General features: G+C 42.3%; 1 protein-coding gene across 1 annotated transcript in view; it reads right to left on the minus strand.

The window, feature by feature from the left end:
• The window catches only part of TANGO6 (transport and golgi organization 6 homolog), a 201,506-nt gene that overhangs the window by 72,851 nt on the left and 105,673 nt on the right, over window positions 1-22,982 (minus strand). Inside the window, 1 exon segment of the mRNA XM_021093875.1 lies at window positions 7,112-7,252. Within this exon segment, the coding sequence (XP_020949534.1) occupies window positions 7,112-7,252 (141 nt within the window).

Raw genomic sequence — 22,982 nt, forward strand, 5'->3', positions numbered from 1 at the left:
AGAATGGTGAGACTACTGACTATTATTATTAATTTTTTTTGGCTTTTTAGGGCCTCACCTGAGGCATATGGAGGTTCCCAGGATAGGGGTCAAATCGGAGCCATAGCTGCCAGCCTGCACCACAGCTCAGGACAACGCTGGATTCTTGACCCACTGAGAGAGGTCAGGGATCAAACCTGCATCCTTATGGATCAAACCCGCATCTTTATGGATCCTAGTTGGGTTCGTTAACCGCTGAGCCACAACAGGAACTCCTACTTTCTTTTTTGTACTTCTTCATGTTTTCCAAATTGTCTAAAATCATCATGGATTACTGATACGATTAGGAGGGGAAAGGTCGATAAATAGATTGTTAAAGTTATACTTCTCAAAAAATTTAGGAAGACATGAGGAAGAAAAAGAGCAGGATGAAAAGAACTTCAACCTTCAATTCTGGCCAGATGAGTATTTCCAATTTCTAGCAATGTAAGTATTTGCTGAATTGAACTATATTGATCCTAACCTGGGCAGACTTGGCAGAAAGCTTTTATTTCATCCTCTGAATTTTGCTGAAAATTTTTCCTTTCAAAATATGTAAACTCTAACCCTTGACTGTTGTTTATTTTTGCTGAAATTCTACGAATGCTGAACCTCCCCCACTGACATCCAATTACTCACACATCCAACCTACCTTTTCACTTTAGTTCAGGCTATGCTGTGAGCTGAAAATCTCTGAAAGCTAACATACAAGAGCTATTTTTCAAAAACTGACCTGCTGTGCCTGGTAACGACGAGGAACTGCTGCGGCCCTGCAGCATGCTGCGACATTCAATTGCATGGTCCGAAGAGAAAAAGGACAGACAAGACCAGTTCCTCTGGGCTCCTCGATACTCCACAGAGGCCTCTCCTGATGTGAACAGGTCACCTTATGGAGATGATGTGTGTGTGAGCTGACCTCTCTGACTAAACATAAGCTCCGAGAAGGAACTGCCTGGCTTCCTTACACTCCTATTTCCAGCCCCAGGGCAGAAACTTCCATCCAGTGCCCCTCAAAAAATAGCTCTGAACTGAACTACACTGATGCCCCTACTCCCAAAATTAAGGGAAAAAAAAAAAAAAAAAAAACAAGCACATTCAAGATTAAAAAACTTTGAGCATTGGGAAGAGCTATCAAATAACCCAGGAATTTATATGGCTTAGAACTTGACAAAAGCAGGAAATTAAATTAGAATTCAAAGAATGTTTGGGTATTCTTATGGGCAGAGATGGAAACTGTTTTTCCATCAAGGACTTCTTTCCTTTTCTTTTTTTTTTTTGGTGGCCGCACCCACAGCATGTGGAAGTTCCCAGGCCAGGGATCAAACCTGCACCACAGCAGTGACAACACAGAATCCCTAACCTGCTGGCCACAAGAGAGCTCCTCCATCAAGGACTTCTGATCCAAACTCAAGATTCAGATGCAGCCATCTACAAATAACAGCAATTTCATTTATTGCTCCTTCTTTTCCTTGGAATGAGAAATAAATATTAGCAAAGGATATAAAATATTCCCTAAATACAAGGGATAATTTAAAAATATTCTTTCGTCCTTATTATGGCTCATTAAATGTACAAGTCAGGCAAAAAAGGAGGCATATCTCCAAGGGTAACCACAGGCTCTAATAAGGACATACTCCTATATTCAGCAGATAGCAGAAGAAGTTGTCTACTAAAAAGTATGCTGCTGAGATTGGTATAAAATAGATAAGATTAGCTCCCACATCTGAAAAGATTTATAAATACATTGCAAAAAGGAATGAAGAATTGTTTCAAACGCTCTCCAGTGAGATGGCAATCTAAGATGTAACTGAGATGCAGGACAGGCTAGAGAACAGTCAAGGCCACTAGCATGACTACACAGTTGAGTAATGGACAGCTCCAGGCCATGCCATTCATACAATGATGACTCTTGGAACTTCTGAGGCTGTAAATAATTTGCACAGTTGTACGTGGCAGTCCTGGATTTAACCAACATATCTGAGTGATGTTATAAAGCAGAAACACCAGCTCTAGGACAGGGGGTATCAAGAGCAGCCTTACTGTTATTTGGGGCCAGACAGTCCTTGGTTGTAGGGGCCTGTCCTGTAGCCGCAGCTGTAATAACTAAAACTGTCTCCAGATACTGCCAAATGTCTCCCTGGGCAGGAGTGCAAAATTCTTCCTCCTACTCCCCTATTTGAGAATCACTGATCTGGAGGAACAAAGAACTGGGTAGTGTTGGTCCAGCTCTGCTGAAGAGAGAGAAGATACTGCATCTGGCATAGGTGAGAAAGGGGTGGAGTCGACATCAGATCAGGAATAACGCTCTAGGCAATCTCAGAAGGAAATACCATCACGGATGTATTCAATACCCTTTGTCAGGTATTGTCCCAAACACCAACTCAATATTTTGGGCACAGACATTTGATGCTACACATTTAAAAAACTTAGAAAATGCAATAATAAGTCAAGACGTGGAAACAACCTAAATGTCCATCAACAGAGGAGTGGATCAAGAAGATGTGGTACATATACACAATGGAATATTAGCTGTTAAAATGAATGAAATACCAGCATTTTTAGCAACATGGATGGTCCTAGAAATTATCATGCTAAGTGAAGTCAGCCATACAATGAGACACCAACATCAAATGCTTTCACTGACATGTGGAATCTGAAAAAAAGACAGACTGAACGTCTTTGCAGAACAGATGCTGACTCAGACATTGAAAAATTTATGGTCTCCGGAGGAGACAGTTTGGGGGGTGGAGGGATGTGCTTGGGCTGTGGGATGGAAATCCTGTGAAATTGGACTGTGATGATCATTATACAACTACAGATGTGATAAATTCATTTAAGTAATAAAAAAAATAAAAACAAAACAATAAAAAATGCAATAACATATAATAGTCCACAGATTATTGTCAACATCGACATTGGCCACCTAGGAGGGAGTGGAGAAACACTCAGAGTGACTGGTCATTTAGCAATGTATTAAGATTAAATTTCTAGGGAGTTCCCATTGTGGCTCAGTGTTAATGAACCTAACTAGTATCCATGAGGATATGGGTTCAATCCCTGGCTCTGCTCAGTGGGTTAAAGATCTGGCATTGCTGCAAGTTGTTGTGTAGGTCGGATCTGGCGTTGCTGTGGCTGTGGCATAGGCTGGCAGCTGAAACTCTGATTCAACCCCTAGCCTGGGAACTTCCATATGTTACAGGTGCGGCAATAAAAAAAAAAAAAAGAAAGAAATGACACGCAAGTCCTTCCACAGGATTAAAAGCATACAGACTAAAATACATGAATTCATCCTTATATATGTTGGTTGAAGAAAGCCTTTCTATGTAAGATAGACACCACAAAGGAAAAGACAGATGTTCCTACATCAAAATAAAAAACTTCGTGTTTCAAAACAAATGAAACAGAAAATATGAACAAAAGTAAAACGTAAACAACAACCCAAAGAAAATATTTACAATATAAATGTTAGTGGTTCAAGATCTGTAAATATATAAAGCTTTTATAAATTGAGTAATAAAATCAACACCTCAATGGAAAAAGGAAGAAAGGACAGGAATAGGCAATTCACACACACATTCCACACACAAAGTTTAGCCAATAAAAATATGACGAATATTTAACACTATCAACTGAATAATTGGAAGTAAAAGCATAACAGGGTTTCTTTATATACCTGCTTGATAAAAATAACACACAGCATATATAGTGCTAATGAGAGTACAAATATTCTCAAACATTGAGATATAAAATGACATAATTTCTCAGGAATGCAATTTAGTAATAAACATGTTTTAAAATGTATACATGCTTTTGGAGTTCCTGTTGTGGCTCAGCGGTAATGAACCCAACTAGTTTCCATGAGGATGTGGGTTCGATCCCTGGTGCCACTCAGTGGGTTAAGGATCTGGGGTTGCCGTGAGCTGTGGAGTAGGTCACAGACGTGACCTGGATTTCGCATTGCTACAGCTCAGATCTGACCCCTAGCCTGGGTGTGGCCATGGGTATGGCCTAAAAAGAAAAAAAAAAAAAAAGAAAAACATACATGCAAAAAGGGCATACCCTTTTCAGGAGCCTCACACCCTTCCTTTCCCTAAAAAGTCAAAAATAAAAATAAAAAATAAAAAATAATAAAATGTATATATGCTTTTAACATATTCTACATTTAGAAAATTTTCCTAGGAAATTATCATGGATCTGTATAAAGATTTAGCTATAAGAATATGCATCTCATTGTCATTTATAATAGTGAAAAATTAGAGCAACCTGTAAGCTGATCAGCTGAAAAAAACTCTGATACATCCAAATGATACAATGCAAGCATTAAAAAATATTGAGGATGTGGAAAATATGCATGTTAATGGCAGGAAAAAGATGCTTAACAACATGAGAATGTTCAGGATGCAGACTGGGTGAGAGACTGGGTCTGGAGTCAGACCGTCTGGGTTCAAATTCTGGATCCATCATTAATTAGCTGTACAACATTAGGCAAGTTAGTAACCCTCTCTGTACCTGTTTCTTAATGTGTAAAAAATACAACCTTTATGAAACAACAGCAACAATCTAGGCAATAATCACTAATGGTTACTTAAAACCACTAGGAGGAAGGTTGATGGGGAAGTGTATTTTGGATGTATCCTACCCCAAACACACTGATCAATCGTCCCATCACTAAAAGGAGACACCAGACATCATAGGCCTCGTAATGTGAGACAGCAAGAAATACAATATACAGCACAGCCTATGATATATTCTTGCCCCCCACCCCATTTGACCTGAATTTACTCAAGTGTTCAGATATAGCAACTTACTGGAAACATGGAGATTTAATTCCATTAAAATGAGGTTCAAGGACAATCAAAATAAATGATGGTGATAAAAAGTCAGACTAGGGCATACCTCTGGGGCACATGTAGACTAGAAAGGGAAAAAGGAAATTTTATGGGTTACTAGCAGTCCCCTCTGCTTTTTTCGGCTGTGTTCTTGGCATGCAGAAGCTTTGCGGCCAGGGATTGAACCCATGCCACGGCAGTTATAATTCCAGATCCTTAACCTGCTGAGCCACCAGGGAATTCCTCTAAGTTTCTCTCTATTGATATGGGTGATGGCAAATATGTTAAGAACCACAGAACTATACTAATAAAATTAGTGTACTTTATATACTTTCCTATGTGTATATGATACTTTAATTTTTTTAATGGAAAGAAAGAAAAAAGCTCCTGCTGATTTTTCACCATTGCCTAGTAAGTGGCAGCAAGAAAAGTAGGTGTGGTTAGGGAATTGAAGCCAAGAGGAAGCGGTGGTGCACGGCACCTGCCTCCTACTGTGGGCCTCCTTCTCCCAAGGAATCCCCCTGCTGCAAAGAAGACTAGGGTTGGGGAGAGCCCAAGGCCCAGGCCACTGAAATGAGGGCACTTCTAAAAGTGGCTGTCACAAGGATTTCCACACCATTAGGAAACTAAGGATACTGGCTCTGTTGTAAAAACGGGCTTTCATTTCACTTAAAGGATTTTCAATAAGCCATCTCATCTATGCACCTGGACAAGTTGCTAAGGAGAATTAGAAAGTAGCAGTTAAAGCTAAGGCAATGTTTATGGCTGGATATCTGTTAGAGGAGGCTACGGGAAGATTAGAACTTTGAGAACTGACGGAATATGCTTTGAAACGCCAGGAGGCAGTTTGGGAAACTGGGCTAATTATAGGAATGGGTAAGGAGGAGTGAGCCCTCTCTCCACTCGACTTCGTCCTTCGCCCCCACCTTCACTCTCACCGCAGGAAGTGATCTGGACTGGCCTGCGGAGACTGAGCAATGCGCATTTTCAGCGTTCATCATCCCAATGGTAGAGCCCTGCCAGACGTTACACAGAAAGTGCATGTGATGCTGATGCCACCTCTGTACGGTACACGTTCCATCTCAGAGCGACAAGCACAATGAGACACACAAATGCAAGTCAGAGCTCGCACTGGATCCTGTAGTACTTGACATTCACACCTACTGTGAGAAAATCATTTCTCATGATGGTGCATTTGTCTGGCATGTTTCAGACTCATATTTAAGACCAAAGACAAATATAGAAAGTTGGTCTTTCTTCAAAGGGCAAAAAAAAAAAAAAAAAAATCTTGTAATTTCACTTTCCTGAGATTTTTCTTTCACTGATAAAGGAATTTAAGTGCTTGGAGATCTAGGTGCTATCTTTTTTAGCCAGAAGGGACACCTAGCAATTAGGAAAATTGAGGGGTACGTCTGTAGAAATGATATGAGGCTATGTGGGACCTTTATAAATCCTTGGAAATGCTGGTGAAGGAAGAATTGTGATATTTTGATGCAAGTGGCAAAAATCTAGTTTGTTTTTCAAAATCTTCCCCTAGTGGGTAAAAAGTAAAATTTAATCCTTACAACGGCCCTATAGGTTAAGTGCTGTTACGTCTCTTGTGTGTATGAGGACACTGAGGCACAGGAGGTTGAGAAACATACCGTGATCACACAGCCAATAAACAGCAGCTTGGGATCTGAACCAAGCCATGTGACTCCAGAGCCATGGTCTTAACACTCTCAGCTTGTGCGGTTTTGAGCAACTTCCTCTGAGTTGGTAGGTTCAACTCTTAGCGCTATTATGTACCAGCTGAATGAATCTGAACAAATTGCTGAAGGTCTCTGGGCCGGTTTCCTCATCTGGAAAATGGTTCTAACAACAGGCTCTTTATAGCATTTGTTGGGAAAATTAGATTACATATGTAGATGATCTGGCACCCAGGGGCCATTCAACCCATTAGTGCCCCTGCTTCCCGGTTGCTATTCCTCTTCTTGTCATGCTTGCTGCTGCTCAGCAAGTGGAAAACTTCTCACTGAAGAGTATTGGGGCCTCAACATAGCTCAGGGGAAGAGACTAAGCAGTTTTAGGAGAACGGGCACTATTGCTGCCAATCTCTTGGTGTACGCTGGGCACCTGCAGGATCCTGGAACAGGAAGTAGTTCATCTCAGCCCCCAACCTTGCTCACCTTGCTAGCGAAACAGCCTCCAGGTGCATAGACTTTGGTTCCACAGCCATACTGCTTCGTGACCCCATTCCAAGATGATGGAACAAGAAAACTCACCTAATGCCCTGACAGTTCGCATCAGGACTTCCCCAACTTTCATTCTGGTCTCTGCCGTGTGCTTGTCTTTACCAGCATCATATTGAGTCAATAAGCCACACAAGATTTTCTCAGGGTACACATCTGAGAGCAGGGCAGCCCCTGGGGTTGAAAATAAAAAGGAAGAATTTGTTACTGTTTGTTGAAAGGCAAATAAGCCCAGGCAACCTGTGATGGGATGATTTTAAACCCACCTCTGAATTCTACCAGCAAGGGCTGCCCTTTATTCAGAGTGATAACATCGTGAGCGGAAAGAACACAGGCCTGGGAGTTCACACTCCTGGGTTTTTCTAGTCTCAACCCTATATGATCTCTAAAAGCACTTTCAGCACTGACATTCTATGACCTATGAATTCTGGACTCTTTTTTTTTTTTTTTTTTTGTCTTTTCAGAGCCACACCGGCAGTATATAGAAGTTCCCAGGCCAGCGGTGGAATTGGAGCTACAGCTGCTGGCCTATGCCACAGTCACAGCAATGCGGGATCCACAGCCCACTGAGGGAGGCCAGTGATGGAAACTGCATTCTCATGGATACTAGTTGGGTTCTTAACCCGCTGAGCCACAATGGGAACTCGTGAATTCTAGACTCTGGAAGTAGAGGCTAAGGTGATTACATATCATGGCAGGGATTCACACAGTAGTGAGAGGAGACTGGATTAGATGCCCTTGAAGAAGCCTCCTAAGTCTGAGGCTCTACAGTTCTATGATGGTATCATCCATGCCAACACATCAGCCTGAACCACAGCAGTGCTACCTGTCTTTGCTGCAGTTCTCCAGTTCAGCACGAGTTTTCTCTGAAGAATTGTTAATGATGAGAGCAATTTCCATAAAGAAATAGGGAGGGAGCTCCGTTGTGGCTCAGCAGTGATGAACCTATTTTCCATGAGGACATGGGTTCAATCCCTGGCCTCACTCAGTGGGTCAAGGATCCGATGTTGCTGTGAGCTAGTGTTGGTCACAGATGCGGCTCGGATCCAGTGTTGCTGTGGCTGTGGTGTGGGTCAGTAGCTGTACCTCCAACTCGACCCCTAGCCTGGGAACTTCCATATGCCCCACGTGTGGCCCTAAAAAGCAAAAAAAAAAAAAAAAAAAAAAAAAAAGGAAAGAAAGAAACAAGGAATACAGATTCTGGGCACAATCAGTGGTGGACCTCTGCTTATGGCCAAGTTCCCTGATCAGAGGTCGGGAAGGTCCTGCTCTTGAGTCCCCCTTCCCACACCTGCTGACCCCTTCTCCCATCATGCCCGTACAGCCTAGATGAAAAATCTGCAGCAGTGTTGTCGCGATCTGAGCCCAGCCCTGTATTGAAAAAAATCTTACAGGGGCTGAGAGAGGAGAGGAGGAGATATGACCAGAAATAAAGCCCCTGGTCTCAACACTATATAAATACAATTCTATTAGTTGGTGGGGGTGGGGAGGTACGTACTCCTGAAGAATAGTGAATAAAAAGAAAAGCAAACAAATGAAGGAAGGAAACCTGGGTTTCAGATTATACCTGGGGTGAGAATGCTTCTCACCCCGTTCACCCCAACCACTCTGGTCCATCACATCTGGCCTGGTTTTTCCAATAACCTCCTAACTGTTCTCCATGCTTCTCCCCCTCCCTCACCGCAGCTGGAACTAAGTGGTTAAAACGGGTCAGATCTCATTAATCTTCTGCCCAAACCCCTCAAGGGTCTCCCTTCTTCCCTGAATATGAGCAGCCCCATTCCCACCTGCCTTTGCTCCCCCTGACCACATCTCTTAGCACACTCTCCCTTGCTCACTGTCCTCCTGCAACCCTGTCTGGAAGCCGTTCCCTGCTGTTCGCAGAGTAGACTAAGCTGCTTCGGGCCCAGGGTCTTCGCCTTACTTCCCCTCTGCCAGGCTGCTCCTCCTCCAGGTAGTCCCGGAGCTTGCGCCCAAAGCCCAACATATCTCAATTCAAACATCACACTTATCATATATAACACGGCAGACAACCTCCTTCTCCTACCACTCTTGATCCTTTTCATCCTGCTTCATTTCTCATTTTAGCACTTCAGAGTACTGACTGATGTACACTTGTTTATTGATTGACTGCTGTCCTCAGAATGTGAACTCTACAAAGTCAAGGATTTCACTTTGTCCCACATGACAGCCTCCATGCCTAGAAGAGTGCCAGGACATGGCAAGTGCTCAGTAACTGTTTGTTGAATGAATGGATGGATGAATAGAAGGGTTCAAAGATACAGCCTTGATATAAATTTCAGGAATTAAGGAAGAGAAGATAGGGAAAGAGTAATACAAATGCTTGATAAATATACAATTACTTTTTATCTAGATTATCATTCATCCATTTAAACTTGACAATCTTGGGGGAGGGGGGCGGAAAACAAGCAGGAGGCATAATTCTCCCAGATTTCAGATAATACTATAAAACTACAGTAAGCCAAACACTGTGGTACTGGTACCAAAACAGACATAAAGACCAATGGAACAAGATAGAGAATCCAGAAATAAACCCAGACACCTATTAATCTTGACAAAGGAGGCAAGAATACAAAACGGGAAAAGGACAGTCTCTTCTGAGTTCCCATCGTGGCTCAGCAGAAACAGATCTGACTGGTATCCATGAGGACACAGGTTCGATTCCTGGCCTTCATCAGTAGGTTAAAGATCCGAGGTGGCTGTGAGCTGTGGTGTACGTCACAGACTCGGCTTGGATCTGGCATTTCTGTGGCTGTGGAGTAGGCAGGCGGCAGCTCCAATTCAACCCTTAGCCTGGGAATTCTATATGCCATGGGTGTGGCCCTAAAAAGAAAAGAAAAGAAAAAAAAAAAAACAAAAAAAAAAGACAGTCTTAGTCTCTTCAGCAAGTGGTGCTGGGAAAACTGACAGCTGCACGTAAATCAATGAAACTGGAACACACCCTCACACTGTGCGCAAAAATAACTCAAAATGGCTTAAAGACTTAAATGTAAGAAAAGACACCATCAAACTCCTAGAAGAGAACATAGGCAAAAGATTCTCTGACATCAACCGTACAAATATTTTCTCAGGTCAGTCTCTCAAGGCAACATAAATAAAAGCAAAAATAAACCAATGGGACTTGATCAAATGGACAAGCTTTTGCACAGCAAAGGAAACCTTAAAAAAAAAAAAGAGAAAAATAGTTTCAAACAATGCAACCAACAAGGGCTTAATCTCTAAAATATACAAACAACTCATACAACTAAACAGCAAAAAAACCCAATGACCCAATTGAAAAATGGGCAGAAGACCTAAAAAGACATTTCTCCAAAGATACACAGATGGCCAACAGGCACATGAAAAAATGCTCAACATTATTAATTATTAGAGAAATGCAAATCAAAAACTACAATGAGTACCATCTCACACCAGTCAGAATGGCCATCATTAACAAGCCAACAAATAACAAATATTGGAGAGGGTGTGAGAAAAAGGGAAGACTCCTACACTCTTGGTGGGAATATGAATTGGCATAACCACTATGGAAAACAGTATGGAGGTACCTCAAAAAACTAAATATAGAACTACCAGGAGTTCCCGTCGTGGGGCAGTGGTTGACGAATCCGACTAGGAACCATGAGGTTGCAGGTTTGGTCCCTGCCCTTGCTCAGTGGGTTAATGATCCAGCGTTGCCGTGAGCTGTGGTGTAGGTCACAGACACGGCTCGGATCCTGCCTTGCTGTGGCTCTGGCGTAGGCTGGCAGCTGTGGCTCCGATTAGACCCCTAGCCTGGAAACCTCCATATGCCGCAGGAGTGGCCCAAGAAATGGCAAAAAGACAAAAAAAAAAAAAAAAAAAAAAAGAAAAAAAAAAAAGAACTACCATATGACCCAGCAATCTCACTCCTAGGCAATTATATCCAGACAAAACTTTCTTCAAAAAGATACACACACCCTTATGTTCACAGGAGCACTATTCACAACAGTCAAGCCATGGAAACAACCTAAATGTCCCTAAAAAGAAAAGAAAAAAAAAAAACAACAACAAAAAAAGACAGTCTTAGTCTCTTCAGCAAGTGATGCTGGGAAAACTGGACAGCTGTAAATCAATGAAACTGGAATGTCCACTGACAGATGAATGGATTAAGATGTTGTATATACACAATGGAATACTACTCAGCCATAAAAAAGAACAAAATAATGCCATTTGCAGCAACATGGATGGAGCTAGAGACTCTCACGCTAAGTGAAGCAAGTCAGAAGGAGAAAGACAAATATCATATGTCACATATCTAGAATCTAATATACAGCACAAATGAACCTTTCCACAGAAAAGAAAAAAACTCATGGGCTTGGAGAACAGACTTGTAGATGTTGAGGGGGAGGGGAAGGGATGGACCAGGAGTTTGGGGTTAGTAGATACAAACAGTGCATTTCGAGTGGGTTAGCAATGAGATCCCACTCTACAGGACCGTGAACTGTATCTAGTCACTTGTGATGGAATGTGAAGGATAATGTGAGAAAAACAATGTACATACATATATATGTATATGACTAGGTCACTTTGGTGTACAGCAGAAATTGACAGAACAATGTAAATCAACTATAAGAGGAAAAAAAAACCTAAAAAAAACTAAAAATAAATAAACAACAACAACAACAACAAAATAAACTTGATAGTCTTGCAAGCAACGTCTATGTACTGTCTTCTATGTTATAGGCTGGGGTTGTATTTGTTTATAAATCAGATACACACAAAGGCAATGCAAGTGTTGAGGGCTGCGCCTGTCTGCCCAACCTCTCTTCTGTGCTCCTCACCCCTACACCTTTTCCTTGCTTCTAAAAAGCCTGAGAAGTCTCTGCACACAGTCCTAAGCCATATCTACCTTCCTTTACGTGGCCTCCAATTTTACATAAGCAAACTCTCTGCTCTTTAGGGAATTTCAGGCTGTGGCAGAACCTGAATTAGCTTCCCTACTGACAAAATGTGATACTGCATTTGTACTTAGCTCTATTACACAACACAACGGGTAAGTTTTTGGAAGTCCAAGGTGAAGTTTGAGACATCCTAGCATAGGAAAAATGTCTGTGGCTAAGAAAAGGACAAATGGAGTTCCTGTCATGGCTCAGTGGAAATGAATCTGACTAGTACATATGAGGATGCAGGTTTGATTCCTGTCCTCACTCAGTGGGTTAAGGATCTGGTGTTGCCCTGAGCTGTGGGGTAGGTCACAGACACGGCTCAGATCCCATGTTGCTGTGGCTGTGGTGGAAGCCAGCAGCTGTAGCTCTGATTGGACCCCTAGCCTGGGAACATCCATAAGGCTTGGGTGTGGCCCTAAAGACAAAAAAAGAAAAGAAAAGGAAAGGAAAGAAAAAGATGAATTATTTCCTAAAGGAGAGAAAGGAAATAGCTTCCACATTCTGAAAGAGCCCAAAGGAAAAGTGAACTGATAGTTGCTAACTACAATTCTGGCAGATGTTCTATCACTGATGTATCACAAGGCCTGCCACACACTATAGATCTATAGCACTCAAAACTACTTTTCATCAGAAGTTCCCAACCATATATACGCTGTCTCCAAGAGACCCACTTCACTTCTAGGGGCATGTACAGATTCAAAGTGAGAGGATGGAAGAAAATATTCCATGCAAACAGGAATCAAAAGAAAGCTGGAGTAGCAATACTCATATCAGACAAAATAGACTTTATTTATTTATTTTTAATTATTTTGTTTTGTTTTGTTATTTTGCCATTTCTTGGGCCGCTCCCACGGCATATGGAGGTTCCCAGGCTAGGGGTCAAATCGGAGCTGTACCACTGGCCCACGCCAGAGCCACAGCAACACGGGGATCCGAGCCGTGTCTGCAACCTACACCATAGATCATGGCAACGCCAGACCCCTAACCCACTGAGCAAGGCCAGGGATTGAACCCACAACCTCATGGTTCCCAGACGGATTCGTTAACCACTGAGCCACAACGGGGACTCCAGACAAAACAGACTTTAAAATGAAGAATATTTTGGAGTTCCCATCCCATACAGCAATGGACAGATCATCCAGACAGAAATTCAATAAGGAAACACAGAAGACTGTATTTTCTACAACAAGAACAAGAACCTCAAGATCCAACTCTGCCAAGAACTCTGTGAATAGCAGTGTGAGAATTAAATGTGCATTTTTAAAATTCATTGAGTCAAACTACTTGTTAAGCACCCAATACAATGCTGACTGAAACAGGAAGTGCTCAGGAGATGTTAACTGATGCACTGAGATTTAATTATGGTTTGACCAGTGTTTCTTGAAAACTGCCAAAGCTTTTATCATTGCTTTCTTTAATGTGGTTTGATAAATACTTTTTTTATGGCTGCACCTCTGGCATATGGAAGTTCCCAGGCTAGGCAGGGATTGAATCAGAGCTATAGCTGCCGGCCTACGCCACAGCCACAGCAACACCAGATCCGTGCCTCATCTGCGACCTACACCACAGCTCATGGCAGTGCCGGATCCTTAACCCACTGAGCGGGGCCAGGGATTGAACCTGCATCCTTTTGGATCCTAGTCAAGTTCTTTAACCTCTGAGCCACAACAGGAACTCCCAATAAATACTTAGTCTTGAATATTATGTGAGATAGAATTTTGCAGTATCTCCTGCCCTTATAATTCTGGTTTATTTCTCTGAATAAGCTTAACTATAATGGCTAATGAGAATTATAAATTAAGTATAATAAAAATGACACTGACCATGAAAAAAAAAAAAAAAAAGAAAAGAAATTAGGGAAGCAATCCCCTTGACCATCACATCCAAAAGAATAAAATACCTAGGTGTAAACCTACCTAAAGAGTCAAAAGACCTGTATTCTGAAAACTATAAGACACTGAAAGACATCAAAGATGACACAAATAGATGGAAAGACATATCATGCTCTTCGTTTGGAAGAGTTAATATTATCAAAATGACTATACTACCCAAGGCAATCTACAGATTCAATGCAATCCCTATCAAATTACCAAGGACACTTTTCACAGAACTCGAACAAAATATTTTAAATTTTGTTTGGAAGCACAAAAGACCCAGAATAGCCAAAGACATCCTGAAAAAGAACAATGGAGCTGGAGGAATCAGGCTCCTGGACTTCAGACTACACTACAAAGCAACAGTCATCAAAACTGTATGGTACTGGCACAAAGACAGAAATATAGATCAGTGCAACAGGATAGAAAGTCCAGAATGAAACCCACGCACCTACAGCCCACTAATCTATGACAAAGGAGGCAAGAATATGCGATGGAGAAAAGACAGACCAATAAATGGTGCTGGTAAAACTGGACAGCCACATGGAAAAGAATGAAATTAGAATACTCTCTAACACCATACACAAAAAATAAACTCAAAATGGATTAAAGACCTAGATATAAGACCAGATACTATAAAACTCTTAGAGGAAAACATAGGCCAAATACTCTCCAACATAAACCACAGCAACATCTTCTTGGATCCACCTCTTAGACTCATGACAATAAAAACAAAAATAAACAAATGGGACCTAATTAAACTTTAAAGTTTCTGGAGTTCCCGTCGTGGCGCAGTGGTTAACAAATCCGACTAGGAACCATGAGGTTGCAGGTTCAATCCCTGGCCTTGCTCAGTGGGTTAACGATCCGGCGTTGCCGTGAGCTGTGGTGTAGGTCGCAGACGTGGCTCGGATCCCGCGTTGCTGTGGCTCTGGCGTAGGCTGGTGGTTACAGCTCCAATTGGACCCCTAGCCTGGGACCCTCCATATGCTGCGGGAGCAGCCCAAGAAATAGCAAAAAGACAAAAAAAAAAAAAAAAAAAAGTTTCTGCACAGCAAAGGAAACCCTAAACAAAACGAAAAGACAACCCACAGAATGGGAGAAAATCTTTGCCAGTGAATCCACTGACAAGGGATTCATCTCCAAAACTTATAAACACCTCCTGCAGCTCAATACCAAAAAAACAAACAACCCCATCAAAAAATGGGCAGAAGATCTAAACAGACAGTTGTCCAAAGAAGACATACAGATGGCCAAAAAACACATGAAAAGATGTTCAACATCACTCATCATTAGAGAAATGCAAATCAAAACCACTATGAGTTACTACCCCACACCAGCCAGAATGGCCATCATCCAAAAGTCTATAAACAATAAGTGCTAGAGAGGGTATGGAGAAAAAGTGACCATATTACACTACTGATGGGATTGTAAATTGGTGCAACCACTGTGGAAAACAGAATGGAGATGCCTCAGAAAACTAAAAACAGAACTAACATTTGATCCAGCAATCCCACTCCTGGGCATCTATCCAGAGAAAACCATGACTTGAAAAGACACATGTACTCCAATGTTCATTGCAGCACTATTTTCAATAGACAAGACATGGAAACAACCTAAATGTCCATCAACAGAGGAGTGGATCAAGAAGATGTGGTACATATATACAATGGAATATCACTCAGACATTAAAAGGAATGAAATACCGGCCTTTGTAGCAACATGAATGGACCTAGAAATTATCATGCTAAGTGAAGTCAGTCATACAATGAGACACCAACATCAAATGCTATCACTGACATGTGGAATCTAAGAAAAAGGACAGAATGAACTTCTTTGCAGAGCAGATACTGATTCACAGACTTTGAAAAACTCATGGTTTCCAAATGAGACAGATTGGGGGGTGGGGGGGGTGCCCTGAGGGTTTGGGATGGAAATGCTATAAAATTTGGTTGTGATGATTGTTGTACACCTATAAACATAATAAAATTCATTAAGTAATAAAAAGAAAAGAAAAAGATACATTAATTATTTCCTAAGGGAAGAAAGGAAACAGCTTCCACATTTTCTGAAAGAGCCCAAAGGAAAAGTGAATTGATAGCTGGTAACCACAATTCTGACAGATGTTCTACCACTGATGTATTACATGGCCTGCCATGCATGATAGATCAGTAGCAATCAAAACTACGTTTTGGAGTTCCCGTTGTGGCTGGCGCAGTGGTTAACGAATCTGACTAGGAACCATGAGGTTGTGGGTTCGATCCCTGGCCTTGCTCAGTGGGTTAAGGATCCGGCATTGCTGTGAGCTGTGGTGTAGGTCGCAGACACGGCTTGGATCCCACATTGCTGTGGCTGTGGCGTAGGCCGGCGGCTACAGCTCCGATTAGACCCCTAGCCTGGGAACCTTCATATGCTGTGGGAGCAGCTCTAGAAAAGGCAAAAAGACCAAAACAAAACAAAACAAAAAAACTACGTTTCATCAGAAGTTCCCAACTCTGAAATTCGGTGGGGTTGTTTCCTTTTAGGAACAGAGTTTATAAGGGAAATCAGTGGGAAAACGGGGTTTGTTTTACAAAACTTTGACCTATATCTAGCTTTTCTGACAAACATCTATTACCAAAGTCCCTTCTACTGTCATTTATGCCAATTTTCCCTCATTAATCTTTAGCAGAGAACAGTCATTTCCTTCCATGAGCATACCCTGCTGTATACTTCAAAACCAAATGAGCTCCTGAATTCCTCTCAGAGGCAGACAGACGTTTTGGGCGCACACAGCATCCACCCTCTCCTCTGCTAACAACACCTGCTGTTCCTCTGGGAAATATCCCTCCCCTGCACTCAGTCTATGTGGTTGGAGGGGCGCTAACTACCCACTTTCCCCCTCTTCATGAGTGAACCCACCTCGAGGCTGCCTCAGGGTAATCTAGCCCAATAGCACCCCAATGACTTGTTCAGGAAGCGGGAAGAGACCAGATCGTGGAGCTCATTTTGGAACTACTAAGAAAATGAGCTCCTGGGGAGAGAAAGAAAGAGGAAAAGGGGAGAGTGTGCGTGTGTGTGTGTGTGTGTGTGTGTGTGTGTGTGTGGCCGGGGAGCTGGAGGGATTGAGTGTTTTTTGTGTGTTTTGTTTTCTTGGGGGGTTTCGCCTGTGGAAGTTATTAACCCGGAGCAGCCACTGGCCATCATGTGGAGAAAGTGCACCCCTAAATGATGCCCATGCAGAGGAGGGTCAAGGCAAGAGAGGAACGGAGAAAAGGAAGAGAACTGTGTCATGCTTTGAGCTCCTGGATCCATCTGAACTTCTACCCACTAGAATCTTTGGATGTATAAACCAATAAATAAATATTCTTTTATGCTTAGGTCAGTTTGACTCTTTTCAACTAAAGGAATCCTAATATATCCCTCTTCAGATTAGAGAAACACTCAGATTTAAAAAAAAAAAATATTTTCCCATAACGCCAAACTTTTAGTTCCAACAGGGAACTTTAAATTCTCCCAATCTTACATGAAAGGGCTGCCAATAGCCAAGTACAGTTTCCTTGCTTCCCATAGTCCCGTGTCAGCAATTGTTTATCTTCCTTCTGGCTGGCTCCAAGACTGCTGCCAAATGGGTCTCTGACTGCTTGAGTTTACCTTCTAGGATACAGCTGCCATCTATGAGTTGATGTATCTCTGGAGGACAAGGGTTCCTTCTTTGCTCTTGCACACAGTAGTGAAGAGAATCATGTATGATGGTTAAGGGTATATAACAATTTAAAGAGATGAGATTTTGTGTGGCTGTTTTATTTCCTCTTTTTATTTTTATTTTTTTATTTTTTATTTTTTTGTCTTTTTTTTTTTTTGCTATTTCTTGGGCCGCTACCACGGCATATGGAGGTTCCCAGGTTAGGGGTCTTATCAGAGCTGTATTCACCAGCCCACGCCAGAGCCACAGCAACGCGGGATCCGAGCCGCGTCTGCAACCTACACCACAGCTCACGGCAACGCCGGATCGTTAACCCACTGAGCAAGGGCAGGGACCGAACCCGCAACCTCATGGCTCCTAGTCGGATTCGTTAACCCCTGTGCCACGACGGGAACTCCTATTTCCTCTTTTTAAAAGTTCTCTGAATTTTAACAACTGAGGAAGCGTGGCTATAACCTTCACATGACCCTTGGCCAGTCCTTTGGAATCTGAAAATAGGGTAATTTCTGGGTCAGGACAGGCTTTAAGGAAACATGACACATCAATCCCTTTGGCAATAAGGACCATATGATTGTGGGAGAGATACCTGCTCCCATTCTGATCACAGGAAAACAACTATGCATTTCAAGATGTGGTATAACAGATACGATGCATAGAAGACAAAGGTGAACAAATCTGGCAAGTCTTGATGAGAGCGTTTCGTCTGTGTTTAGGAGCAAGGCATAGAATATAGGCAAATTAACCAACTGAAAAAATACTACTGAAAGTTCTTTATGCAACAAAAGAGAGACAGCCAACTTTGTAAAATAACCATTTCTCCCCCCAAAGACTTTCATTACACAGCGGGAAATGTGCCCTGATCCAATGCTGACTTCAAGCTGATCCCTTAGCATGCTACTCTGATTCTGCAGACCCTGAGCAATAACAGTAGTTTAGGTCTCACATTACACAGGGCTCTTGCGCTGTAGGAAAGACAGTTTATCCTAAATGTCTTTGCTGACTGGCACTATCCCAGGAATATGCTAAGGCATCCCCACTTTATTTATTTATTTTTGTCTTTTTAGGGCCGTACCCATGGCATGTGGAGGTTCCCAGGCTAGGGGTCTAATCAGAGCTATAGCTGCTGGCCTACGTCACAGCCACAGCAACGCAGGATCCGAGCCACATCCGCAACCTACACCATAGCTCACGGCAATGCTGGATCCTTAACTCACTGAGCCAGGCCAGGGATTGAACCCGCAACCTCATGGTTCCTAGTAGGATTCATTTCTGCGGTGCCTCGATGGGCTCCTACTTCCCAAAATACCCATGTGAACCTGGAAAACTACCTACCCTCATCAATTTCTCAGGTGTTTCTGCTGAAAACTGTAAGAAACACAAAACCCCACATATTGTATGATTCCATTTATATGAAAATATCCAAAATAGACAAATCTATAAACAGAAAGTAGATTTAGTGGTTGCTTAGCGCTGAGGGAGTTGGGAGGAAATAGGGTCTGAGTGCTAATGATATGGAGTTTCCTTCTGGAATGATAAAAACATTCTAAAGTTAAGTATGGTAACAGTTACACATTCTGTGAGTATACTAAAATGCACTCAATTGTATACTTTCTTTTTCTTTTCTTTTTCGTCTTTTTAGGGCTGCACCTCCAGCATATGGAAGTTACCAGGCAAAGGGTCCAGCTGGAGTTGGAGCTGCTGGACTACATGACAGCCACAGCAATTCGGGATGTGAGCCTCATCTGCAAACTATACCACAGCTCATGACAAAGCCAGATCCTTAACCCACTGAACGGGGGCAGGGATCAAACCCACATCATCATGGATACCAGTCGGGTTGATTTCTGCTGAGCCACAGTGGGAATGCCAGGATGTTTTACTCTATATCATTTTGTACCTTTTGAATTTTGTACTACGTAATGTGCCAAATATAAATAAACAAAAGTTTAAAAAAACTGTGGGAGTTCCCATCATGGCTCAGTGGTTAATAAACCCAACTAGTATCCACGAGGACTTGGGTTTGATCCCTGGCCTTGCTCAGTGGGTTAAGGATCCGGCGTTGCTGTGAGCTGTGGTGTAGGTCACAGATGAGGCTCCAATCTGGTGTTGCTGTGAGATGTGGTGTAGGTCACAGACACGGCTCAGATCTGGCATTGCTGTGGCTGTGGTGTAGGCCGGCAGCCACAGCTCCAATTGGACTCCTAGCCTGGGAACCTCCAAGTGCTGCAGGAGTGGCCCTAAAAAAGACAAAAAGACAAAAATTGTGATAAGAGGCATGGTCTTTTAAAATAGAATAGCCTCTTTTAAAAGTAGAAAATGTAATGTGCCAATCAACTGTAACAAAATGACTACAAATGTTTGTATTCTCTTCTTCCTGAAATCTCACTAAAGCGAGAGTCAAGGAGTAAAAAAGGTATAAACTCACCAAGAAGGATAAAAAGAATATAAGTATTAAAGGCTGACATTTGGGTAAGGAGAACAAAGATGGAACAAAATAATGATATGTATTTGATAGAGGTGTTGGATCATATGGAAAAAGTTAGCAATAATTACATAGAAAACTAAACAAATATACAGGAAAAGCACAATTGAACTAGGCTTAGCAATGAATAATGTCCTTGTGTCAGCAGCAAACACTGCCCAATTATTTCACCAAAAACTGTGATAGGGAACCGGCAGGATTTGAAGGGGGAGAGGCGTGCGAGTACATGTGCACGTGGGTGGGAAATCTTCTTCTGACGTGTAGGAAATGAGTAGATAATGTGCGAAATTTTTAAAAGGATATTTGTGTAAGTATTTTATTTATGGAGGAGTTCCAGTCGTGGCTCAATGGTTAATGCATCCGACTAGGAACCAGGAGGTTGCAGGTTTGATCCCTGGCCTTGCTCAATGGGTTAAGGATCTGGTGTTGCCGTGAGCTGTGGTGTAGGTCACAGACGCAGCTCGGATCCCACATTGCTGTGGCTCTGGCGTAGGCTGGTGGCTACAGCTCTCACTGGACCCCTAGCCTGGGAACCTCCATATGCCGCGGGAGCGACCCAAGAAATGGCAAAAAAGACAAAAAAAAAAAAAAGTATTTGATTTATAAATAGGGAGGTAATTACTAGAAGAAACTACTTAAAAGGATGTGAGGGATGATCTTCTCTGAGGACTGTGAGGGTTAAGCAGGGCTGGAGATAAGCTTCTTAAATCTTTGCAAACTGTGTTCAAAGAAATTAACAGAGGAGTTCCCATCGTGGCGCAGCGGAAATGAATCCAACTAGGAACCAGGGGTTGCGGGTTGGATCACTGGCCTTGCTCAGTGGGTTAAGGATCTGGTGTTGCCATGAGCTGTGGTGTAGGTCGCAGATGTGGCTCAGATTCCGTGTTGCTGTGGCTGTGGTGTAGGCTGGTGGCTACAGCTCCGATTCGACCCCTAGCCTGGGAACCTCCATATGCTGCAAGTGCAGCTCTAAAAAGACATAAAGACAAAAAAAAAAAAAAAAAAAAAAAAAAAGAAAAAAGAAAAGAAAAGAAATTAACAGAAATAAGCCCATTTTAGAAACTAGAAAAGAGTTCCTGTTGTGGTTCAGTGGAAACGAATCTGACTAGTATCCATGAGACTGTGGGTCAATTCCTGGCCTCACTCAGTGGGTTAAGGATCCAGCATTGCCGTGAGCTGTGGTGGAGGTTGCAGATGTGGCTTGGATTTGGTTTTGCTGTGGCTGTGGCATAGGCCAGCAGCTGTGGCTCTGATTCGACCCCTAGCCTGGGAACCTCCATATGCCATGAGTGCAGCCCTTAAAAGACAAATAAAATTAAATTAAATTTTAAAAAAGTGCTTCAAGGATTTCCCTTTGTGGCCCACTGGAAATGAACCCAACTAGTGTCCATGAAGATGCAGGTTCGATCCCTGGCCTCGCTCAGTGGGTTAAGGATCCGGCATTGCTATAAGCTGTGGTGTAGATCTCAGAAGCAGCTCGGATCTTGTGTTGCTGTGGCTGTGGTGTAGGCTGGCAGCTGTAGCTCCCATTGGACCCCTAGCCTGGGAACCTCCATATGCTGCAAGTGTGGCCCTAAAAAAAAAAAAAAAAAAAAAAAAAAATCAAAAAACAAAACCCACTAGAAAGAATATAAAATGTATGAAGGAAGCTCTAGTTTGAAAGAACAAGGATGGTTGAAAGAAGAGGCATAAGGAAATTTTCCTTCTGATTACAAGGAAATAATCACCAACCTGTGACTGTCCTGTCCTTGCAGCTCAAGAACACAAAGATAAGAAAGGCAGAACTGAAGAGAAGGCGACTACTACCCTCTGGCAGGATATTTTGGTTGTTGCATTAGAGACCGCTCACTATAATGGAAACTAACAATCATTCCAGCTCCAAGAATCCAGGAAGCTGCATAAACTGGGGAAGTTGGTTATTAAATGAAGGAAGTATGGGGAACTCAACTGAATAGCTGGGCTGTCTTAGTAATTAGAGTAAATGATAACGTCTAGCATGCCAATGTGATGTCAAGTTTTTCTAAAGCTCCAAAGCTGTGTTAGGTATGGACAAGCCCTAACAAACTTACAAAGATTCAAGATGAGCGAGGGTTACTTAGGTCTTGAGGCAAAAAGAGGTATAGACTAATAAGCTGATGCCTTGTAAGAATGGCGGTATCTAGTGTCTGCCTCTTTAAATCAAGATCTAAATAATATATTCAAACACTCAAATAAGGCCAATATATTTGCTTACCTTGTTCTCTAATTCCCACTTTGGAGAACAAAAAGTAGAAAAGAGTAAAATCTGTATTAACTGACAGTTAACTATACTTGCCAGAAGCCATTTGGATCATGAAATATATATATATTTTGCTTTTTAGGGCCACACTTGTGGCATATGGAGGTTTCCAGGCTAGGGGTCTAATCAGAGCTACAGCTGCCAGCCTACGCCACTGCCACAGCAACGTGGAATCTGAGCCAGGTCTGCAAACTACACCAGAGGTCACGGCAACGCCAGATCCTTAACCCAGTGAGTGAGGCCAGGGATCAAACCCACAACCTCATGGTTTCTAGTCGGATTCATTTCTGCTGCGCCATGACAGGAACTCCTTATTTATTTATTATAATAAATAAAAACCTACTAGCAAAGACAATAAAAATTCCTAACATTTAATGAGTGTTTCTGAGATGCCAGGCACAGTTCTGAGCACTTTATATGTATTCATCCTTGTAATGCTTCCAACAATCCTTTGAAGTAAATGCTACTATTATTCCTAATTTTACTGAGGGAGAAGTTGAGGAACAGAAGGTGAAGAATATGGCCCAAGATCACAGAGCTGTCACATGACCTGCATGTGCTGCATCTGCTACCCAACCCCCGACCTGGCAGCAGTGCCTCGGAGAAAATCACTACTGGAGTAGTCCTAGCCTTGCAAATCCTAACTCCAAACACAGCAAA

This window comes from Sus scrofa, chromosome 6 (genome assembly GCF_000003025.6).
Source record: "Sus scrofa isolate TJ Tabasco breed Duroc chromosome 6, Sscrofa11.1, whole genome shotgun sequence".
NCBI classification, from domain to species: Eukaryota; Metazoa; Chordata; class Mammalia; order Artiodactyla; family Suidae; genus Sus; species Sus scrofa.